The following is a 9,944-nucleotide window of genomic DNA, read 5'->3' on the forward strand; positions in this document are numbered from 1 at the left end:
ACTAGACATGGAGCCATTGATCGCTACCCGTTGAGCCCGACAATCTAGCCAACTTTCCACCCACCTTATAGTGCATCCATCCAGCCCATACTTCCTTAACTTGCTGACAAGAATACTGTGGGATTCCTTTCCTTTACTGTTCTTACTCTCCTTAGCAAGTTACTATCCACGGACATGCCGTGATAGCCAGCAGAGTCAGCGTCTCCCTTTGCAACTCACACAAATACCAGTGGACTGAGGGGTGAGCTCTGGTTGTTCAAGAAGAAGATCTGGTACTTCTCATGATAAGAGGGGTCAGACTAACTTAAAGTGCCTCCACCTCCATTTCTGTCTGCTGAACTCCAACACCATGCCTGAAGCAAAAGTAGTCTAAAAGCAACGTGCAATCTGTTATTTCAGTGAGAAAGTAGTCACCGATATCTGTACCAAATTCCTCACTGTGGGGCTGATCCAAAGCCCACTGAAGTCACTGGACGCGTCTAAGTGACTTCATTGGGCTTTGGATCATGATGTAGACACAGAGCAGAGCGTGTGTTTGTATATGCATCATCTAGAGCACAGTGGACACCGTCAGTGCTCAACAGCTATCAAATAACAACAAAAAATAATAAAAATAAATCAGATATTTGTAACAACCTTTTTCTTCAGCCCTAGTCTCTTCCTTAGTTCCTATTAACACACACAGTCATTAATTATAGGAATGGCCTCCTCTTATTTACATTGATGCAAATCAAAGGAATTTGTAATTAATAGCAGAATTTGGCCCTATATCTCTTTGTGCCTAAAAGAAAAAGTATCTGTTTTAACAGTAGCAGAATCATGTTGTTTTCAGTGCACAGCTAGTACTGACTTTCTCACTGCCGGCGAGTTTAGTGCAAAGAGGAAGTGCTGGAGGAGAAAAGTCCCTTGTCTGCCTGTTTTTGAAAGGGCTAAGCAACCTCCTGTTTCTGGCAGGTAGAATTAACCTGGATTTCTCTGCAACATGTGGATCAGGTGAACTATTCCTGAATTCCCCAAATTCCCCAAGGAAGAAGAACACGAGTTGAAAGTGCAGCTAGGAAAGTGCTGCTAATAGAGTGGCAGCAATTCTGTACGCCAACTTTTGAGGTTTCAAAACTTGCTTTCATTCCTCACAGGAGCAAGGACAAAACTTTCAAATGTTTTCCACAAAATGGAATTGTGTCAAAATGTCCATTTTTGGATTGGAAAGGTCCAGTTTTCAATTCAGCTCCTCTCTTTCTGCCTCTGGCAGAAGTGACCAGAGAGCCCTGGAACTCAGAAATCTTCCCATTGAAAACTTTGTTGAAATCCATAAACCTCCACAAAATGTTTTGGCTTTGACAAAACAGCATATTTTGACTAAAATAGACTCCATTGAAAATGTTCTGACCAACACTACTTGGGCAGAATAGAGCTGAAAGAAGCTCTACCAGGTTAAATCCTGGGAGCCACAGAATGCTGGCCAGTCAGCACCCCTTGCCCCCAGCTGGCCAGTGGGTTCCAGAGACTCCCCGGGGGAGGGGAAGAGCTACCTGGCGTCCCTCAGCGAGTTTTTCCCTCTCTTGCAGCTGGGATTGTCCCCCCTTCACCATCAGCCCATCAGGTTCCCCCACCCATTGAGGCAGGAGGGTGGCATTTCTAATACATACAGTAAACTGCTAAACCTATAGCATTTTTAATAAATTACATCTAAGTTCTTATTCTTTTGTAACTCTTCTGTTGTATTCCCTTTAACCTATTCATACTATAACAAGCACACAATTGAAATGATCTCTCCCTTCTTTTCTGCCTCTTTCTCTCCCTCTCTCTGAAATACCCTTCTTCTGTCCAACCCCACCCTAATGCTCACGGATTGATCAATAGAAAAAAAAGTCTGTCCATCCAGGGTTTTGTGCCACCCTCATCACAACAGAGTCTGAAAATCTTTTTCCCAGCTTTGTTTTCTTATCAGCTCAACCTTTGCCAAACAAAAATCTCAGATAATAGTAATGTTAGAGACAAATATATAAGCTCCATTTGTAGTCAGTTGTTCTGCATCGGATATAAATTAGAATGGTGTAAACTGACCTCAGGCAAAGAACCCTTAAACTTGGTGCAGTCTTCCAACATCTCCAAAGGCCCAAGTTTGTTTGTTTTTCTTTATGTTTACAGGTTATTTACTGTGCTGACAGCTCCCATCATCTTCGTCTTTTCTAGCCCCAAAGAAAAAGTGCAGTAATTTAATTCTAGTGAAAATGGATCATCCTGGTTATGAAATATGGATTATATGTGCATATATGGCACCTGGTTAGTAGCAAGGACCACAGAACGAAACTCTTGATCTCCTAGGGCAGTATACGTGCATTATGTAAGTTAAGTGGATTTTTTTCTTCCTTTAGTCACTCACCCAAACTTAAAAGCTCCATCTTAAAGATCTGATGCCTTGGGAAAACTTTGGAAAACATTCCAACTAGAAACAATCTAACTTCTTTGTCACATCTGGCCTTCATGCCGTAATAATCCCTTGAATACAACACATAAATAATGTACACTCAGAGACTGCACTGACAATTCCGTTGCATTGTATTGATTTCAGAGGGAGACACAGAAAAGGATGCTGTATAACCAAAAACACTTGTTCACCTATCAAATGTATATTACTAGTATTTTACTTTTATTTATTGAGTGCTGACCGTGTGTTTTATAAGGCAGAAAACAGGTTGGTAAATATGAACAAAACTGGATTTTTTGGTTTTTTTATGGTTCACCTGCAATCGTTTCATGCCTTACATCTCAGTTCTCTGTGACATCAATGATTTCAACCACTTATTATGTCACAAAACAGAGGATTGTGACAAATAGAGGATAAGCATTAGATAACTAACTCTTCATGTTAAAAAAGCATTTTTTTCATGCAAAAACAGGAAAGAGACTATACAGAAATACTTTTAAAAAGTTTGGTGAAATCTGGGGGGGGGACTTGATAGAAACAAATCAGTATGTATGCTAATTAGATGAACAGATCCTCAGTTGGTAGAAATTGCTTAACTCTATTGACTTCAATGGAGCTATGCATATTTATATCAGCAGGGCATCTGGGCAGCAGGGAAAATTTTCAGTTTCCCATGCAGTGCCAGCCTCTTTTCAGACTCTGAAAAGAAGTAACTGGTATGTAATATTTGCAAATTATTGGGAGAAATTACACCCGTTTTTTCTATGGACCTCATAGAAGCCTTCCTCATCGCACCTTACAAGACAGAGAGAAACTTATTACCCTTTACCATCCAATTCCAAATAAAATTCATCTTCATTCCAGATTTTAACAACTCTTTGATGAACTTCCCAAGAGAGATTTAATTTAGATATGGTCTTGAACCTTAACCCTGGATCAGAACATGCCTAAACTTTGGAGGTGTGGGGGGGGGACGGGACGGGACTTGAAACTGAGATTCAGTTCCAAATGTTGTGATTAGTTCTCAGTTTTATAATGGGTCACAAGAAAAAACCTTGGATCTGAATAAATATGCATATTAGTGTGTCCAAAATCTAGATCTGGATCCAAATTTTGCATCCTTGTTCAAGCTTTAATTTAATCACCTCTATATATTATTCCCAATAGAAAATGGCAAACAGCAGAATGTTTTAGATAAACCATGCCCGTGTGGTTCTGCCAGACCACAATCTGCTACATTGAAGTTTTTTCCATACACATTTTTTCAGGGCTCCATTTGCCAGAATCAAAGGGCTAATTTAATAATGATATTTCTTTTGTTTTCTTTCCTCTGCAGGTTTAAGTGATAATTGGTCATCAGGTTTCTTGTTAGAGACACAGAAATGAATAACTCAACTTACATAAACTCCTCTGCCGAGGATGTTATGGCACTGGGGAGTCCCTATAAAACTGTTGAGGTGGTCTTCATAGTCCTGGTAGCAGGATCTCTCAGTCTAGTGACCATCATTGGGAACATCCTGGTCATGGTGTCCATCAAAGTCAACAGGCACCTGCAGACTGTCAACAACTACTTCCTGTTCAGCTTGGCATGTGCCGACTTGATTATTGGTGTCTTTTCCATGAACCTGTACACACTTTACACTGTGATTGGCTACTGGCCCTTGGGGCCCGTGGTATGTGACCTGTGGCTGGCTCTTGATTATGTGGTCAGCAATGCCTCTGTCATGAACCTTCTCATCATCAGCTTTGACAGATATTTTTGTGTCACCAAGCCTCTGTCGTACCCTGTAAAGAGGACCACTAAGATGGCGGGTATGATGATTGCAGCTGCTTGGGTGCTGTCCTTCATCTTGTGGGCGCCTGCAATTCTGTTCTGGCAGTTCATCGTTGGGGGAAGAACTGTTCCTGACGGGGAGTGCTACATCCAGTTTTTTTCCAATGCTGCTGTCACCTTTGGCACTGCTATTGCAGCCTTCTACCTGCCCGTTATCATCATGACCATCCTCTACTGGCAGATATCTCGTGCCAGCAAGAGCAGAATAAAAAAGGGAAAAAAGGAACCAGCACAAACCCAGGATCCAGTTTCTCCCAGTTTGGTCCAAAGTAAAATAGTGAAACCAAACAATAACAACATCCCAACGAGTGAGGATGGGTTGGAGCACAGCAAAATTCAGAATGGTAAAGCCACAGGAGAGGCTGTGACAGAGAACTGCATTCCAGGGGAGGAGAAGGAGAGCTCTAATGACTCCACTTCCATCAGCGTGGTTGCTTCCAATGTGAAGGAGGATGAAGCTACCAAAGAGGCCACCAAGGCTTCTGTCTCCCAAGTCCACTTGAAAGGGGAGAATTCCAAGCTGACGTGCATTAGGATAGTTAGTAAGTCCCAAAAGGGTGACTGCTGTGCCCCAACCAACACCACCGTGGAGATTGTAGGTACTAATGGCCAAAATGGGGATGAGAAGCAAAACAATGTGGCCCGTAAAATTGTCAAGATGACCAAGCAGCCAGCCAAAAAGAAACCACCCCCTTCTCGAGAAAAAAAAGTGACCAGGACTATCTTAGCTATTCTCTTGGCCTTCATCATTACCTGGACACCATACAATGTGATGGTGCTCATCAACAGCTTCTGCGTCTCCTGCATTCCCAACACTGTATGGACTATTGGTTACTGGCTCTGTTATATCAACAGCACCATCAACCCTGCCTGCTACGCGCTTTGCAATGCTACCTTTAAGAAAACCTTTAAGCACCTTCTTATGTGTCATTACAAGAACATAGGAGCCACAAGGTAAAAAATGAAAAAATGAAAGAGGGGAAAAGTTCCAAGTTTTAAAAAACAATGCCATAGCACTTTATTCTCTAGTGTGGAACATGCAATCAAGGAACCTAGTGGATTCACTGACCTGGGGTGTCAGCTCTGTCTTTGAGAACTGCACTTAAAACCTTTTTTAAATTATTATTATTATCAGTGGATCTTGGGGAAGTGGTGATTGAATGAGTGGTCAGTAGGGAATGTGGACTTGAGGCACAGTTCCTTGTTTCTGTTGGTATCATGCAGAAGGGCTTTTTGAGTCTATGATTTTTGTCCATTCTTATAGAATAACAATAATCTTTGTGTATGTGTCTGTCTGTCTGAAGGAAAAAATGTAAGGACACTTTGACAACCAATAAAACATAACTAACTGGAGAGGGGAGGCAAGATGAAATAGAGGGACACTGAGCAATTCAAACTCACCTTGCAAAGATTATTTCCAAAGTTAAAAGCTGACAATTATTTTTGTCAGGGTCTCATGTTGAGAATCTTAAAGGTAGACTAACTATGACAGCTAATATATTATCTTTACCTGTCTCCCATCACCAAAAATATATCAGACAAAAATATTCTTTATCTCACCATGAATCCCATGATTCACTATCCATTGTTCCAAGCATATCAGCTTTCTTCTACTGGGGGGGTTGATCCCATGGTGCCAGTGAAAATAAAAGGGAAAAAAGGAGGTCCTTTCCAGCTTGCTGTACCACAGAGAGTGTCTTGAGGCCCTTATAAGCCAACGTCTTTGATAATTTAGCTCACTTAAGCTCTTTTATGTGCTATCCCCCAGGAAGTTGAATTTTTCTTCAGTCAGCCTTTTCTTCTTTTTTGCACCTCCCTGCCCAGGGCATAAGGATTGAAAATCAAAGCCTGCTGTGAATTAGAAGTTTTCATCAAATTAACAACCATGTGGCCCAAATCAAGGAAGTAAGCTGAGACCAGCAAGAGCAGTTGTTAATAGGTAACGACAGAGTTATATCCATTTCCAGTAGGCACAGACTTTATGTCCAGGATTTGCTTGTGGCTCCCAGAGGTGAAAGGTTAACATAAGAAAGTCCATCTTAATTTCCAACAGAGAGAAGGTTCCTACTAATGTATTTGTTCTAAGGAAGGGAATAACTGCATGCAGATTACTGTGCCCACTTGAAGTGACTCTGGGTATGTTCCTGGAATGAAGAAGCCAAAGTCCTTCTTAGGCATATGGTGGGGACGATGTATACTTTATGGAAAAGATACAATGCTGGCCATGTTTCCTTTTGTATCAGCATGGAGCAATATTATCTCTACCTATCAGGGGATAACAGTAGTAAAGGGGCAGGGAGGAAAACAGTGGTTACACAGATATAGGCCCTGCAATATCATTATTTTAAAATGTTCCAAAAATTGTCTGTTACTGCAGAGAATTGACTCCTCCTGTCTGTAGAATAGCTACTTTTGCAGTATTTGATAGATATTGTGGCAAAATTGAGCACTGTGTGAATTTGGCAGAGTGCATCAGATTAAAGTAGACAGCTATTCCGTGCAAGATTTGCATCTGTCAATATTCCTCCTCTCATTGACAGTTCCAGACACTTTCAAAGGTATACCCGTGGATTTTGCTATCCAAAGAGTAGCCTTCTACAGTAACATTTCCGTGGGGTTCCTTCATTGTAATCCAGAAATATTCACCATCATCTGGAATGATGTTCACCCAAAAAGTAGACAACTAAGTCATCTAGGTACATTATCCTACTATATTACAGTCTTCCAAAGTGAACTTCAAAATAGGAGCCTTTTGGATTACAGGGAAATTAACCTTGATGACTTAACATTTAACCTTTTCAGATGCTCAACTGAACTGTGGATTGGGGCACTATGGAAAGATTTCCATGGACTTCAAACAGGACAAAGCGTTAGGTTAACAGAACAAATGCTTGCTCACTAAGGGTCTGATTCTGCAACCCTTACAATGAACAGCATTAACTCCCATGAGTCCAGCTTTACTGTGATTACTCACTTAAGGAAGCGCTGCTCAGTGTAAGGGTTGCAAAATTGATCCCTAAATATCTGTCAAAGCTACTTTCACCTGATGTGTCTTGAAGGCCTAAAGGAAGTTATCTAGCCATGTTTCAGCAGTCTGTGTTGTTGATTCTCTTCCAAATGGTGAAAAATCCAGAGACAAAAATCATAGAGAGTGAAATATGTTCACTTTCTATACCTTTCTTCAGGAAAGAACAGCTTTCCAAGAGACCACAGCAGTTCCTCCCTCCCAGCAATAACACATTCCCAAAGGGGGAAAGTAGGGGCAGTATATTCTGCCCTGAAACCACTAACAGTTCAACTTGTAACCTTGGGCCTCTGACATGTGCCCAGGCTCCATTCTGAACTCTCAAGTCATCACCAGGACACGAATTACAAATCCACTTAGCACCACGAGGCACATCCACAGGTTAAAAAGTACAGCGATACATTGCATGACATTCTGCTGCATCTCATGATGTGATGAGACAGTGTGATGCAAAGAGAAATGAACATTGTGCCAAAGACCCGCCAAGAGATGAAACACAACATACAGCTTTCTAATGCTTCTTCCTAACATCCATCACTATCTTTGAGCCCATGAAAAGAGAGACTTTATTTCAAATTGTATTAACAGATAGCACATTTGAAAGGATACAGAAACTGCATAGTGTACTATACTTTACCCTTAGTGTATGTTTCCTAGTTGTATGTAAAATGTCTGTCCGATATGCATACGCACACATTCTTCAAAACTTTAGACATGAAATAAACATGAAATAATGTGTCTGCAAACACACACACACAAGCATACAGCATACACGTGCAATATAAAATTTTCAGTATTCAGTGTGATGCATGAGAATGATAGCCGTGCTGCTCTCCTTAACATCTAATGTGAGGTGCAAGACAAATTCCTATTCATCATGCTGTGTATACCCTCCTTGTGACACTGAGGCTCAGAAAGCCTCACACAATCTGTAAGGTTTAAATTCAGTTTGGGGGGTGGATTAGTGAGATCCCATAGGAATAGTCTCTCATGACTACATCGTAATTTGTTCTTTCAAACAAAGCAGCACTGGTTAAAAAAACCTATCTGGGTTTTATAATCCCTCTCCCCATGCCTTTCCTTGTTCTTCCAAATCTACAGGATACTTCACATTCACTTCTTTCCCCTTTGGATTATAGTTCTGCAGGCTGTAAATGTGATTCTTAAGAAAATGGTGCCTTCCACCTACCCATTTTAGCTCCTCATTTGTCATCTGAATCTGTCAGCTTCACTGACTGACAAAAACCACTGTTGTTGGTGCTAAGGAACCAATGAAACAGTGGAAATAAGAGCTGCATTCTGTTCTGCTCCATGCATCAGCAACCCTAGCACCAGCTATCTTTGTCATACTAGACCCATTATCTTTGTAATGCCGGTGGCAGAAGAAGCCCAGCTGGATTTTTCACATTACATGCTGAGCTTTACATGCAATTTTAGCAAACTGTACATGTGACTCATTAAGAAAAAGAAACATGGAAGACAATTTTCACTACTTGTTCCACCTCATTGGCAGGCTCCAGACAGAGGACAAGACATGACCAGGCACTGAGTCTGAACCACTCTTTCTTCCCCATAAAGGTAGTCCCTCTAGGTCAGGATTGAGTCACATCTTTCAGTCCAGTGTAGGAAGACTTGCAAGTGTCACTGTCCAGTCTATAGCGGCTTTCTGAGGAGAAGACAACAGCCTGAAGGCATGTCAATATGGCCCCTTTTGTGAGCATTAACATCATTTTAGAGGGGAAAAATGGTAGAGATATCTCAACTGTCAGCCAAAGTAACATTGAGAAATCTGCTTTCAGCTGTGTGCAAAAACCTAAGGAACATTCTGGTCAGCCATCTGTTTGGCATTTTTACTTGATTTATTAGGAATCACAGGGGTCCATTTGGACGTAGAAATGCTTTTGATTGTTGCCCTGTGAAAAATGGGCCGTGCAAAACAAAAGCAAGTCAAAAGATATAAGACTTTTTTCCTCTCAAATGACAGTAAAGACTGGTGCCGAAGGGTCAGATCCTGGACACTGGTTGTTTTAGACCCAGCATAGCATGGAGGGGAAAAATGCATCTGTAAATTACCTTTTCATTTCCCTAATCCTGAAGCCAGTAGATGTCTGGGCTGGAGGAGCAATTTAGAGTACTCCTGGTGTGTACAAAATTACACCAGCTGCAACATCCCAACTCAGCCAGCATACCAAGGCCCGGAAAGTAGGCTATGAACATCCAGACATGCTGGCTGTAATGCCACTCCAAATTCCCTTACACTGAGGAAAGTGGCAGATGGCCAGGGAAGCAAATTTTCCAGATGTTTCTATGCTGCCAGAGAGGTGCAAAGCAGATGAAATAGGGGTCATAAACTAGCCCTCTGTTGATTTATTATGGGAAGGGGACTCTAGGATAACGTCTCACTCACTCAGACTGCTTCAAAAAATGATGATCACATGGAAATGTTTTGGGACTATCCCATGCATCTCCTTTATAATATAATTCCTATTCCTGTTCCTCCCATCTCACTTCCTGATGAGTGGTCCTCTTTTATAGCATCAGAAGCAGTTGCCAAATCAGTAAAAAATTGTTTCTGAAGTAAAAGTCCCAGATTCACCTCTGTGCTTTGGTTGCTTTATGATGCTGGGACAATATTAAGGCAAGCTGGCCTACGC

At 41.4% G+C, this 9,944-nt stretch overlaps 1 protein-coding gene across 1 annotated transcript; it reads left to right on the forward strand.

The window, feature by feature from the left end:
- Nucleotides 1-3,813: 3,813 nt before the first annotated feature.
- Nucleotides 3,814-5,223, forward strand: CHRM2 (cholinergic receptor muscarinic 2). Its single transcript, XM_073330001.1, has one exon. The coding sequence runs from the start codon at nt 3,814-3,816 to the stop codon at nt 5,221-5,223; it is 1,410 nt and encodes a 469-aa protein (XP_073186102.1).
- Nucleotides 5,224-9,944: the final 4,721 nt, after the last annotated feature.

Source organism: Lepidochelys kempii, chromosome 1 (genome assembly GCF_965140285.1).
Source record: "Lepidochelys kempii isolate rLepKem1 chromosome 1, rLepKem1.hap1, whole genome shotgun sequence".
Taxonomy (NCBI): domain Eukaryota; kingdom Metazoa; phylum Chordata; order Testudines; family Cheloniidae; genus Lepidochelys; species Lepidochelys kempii.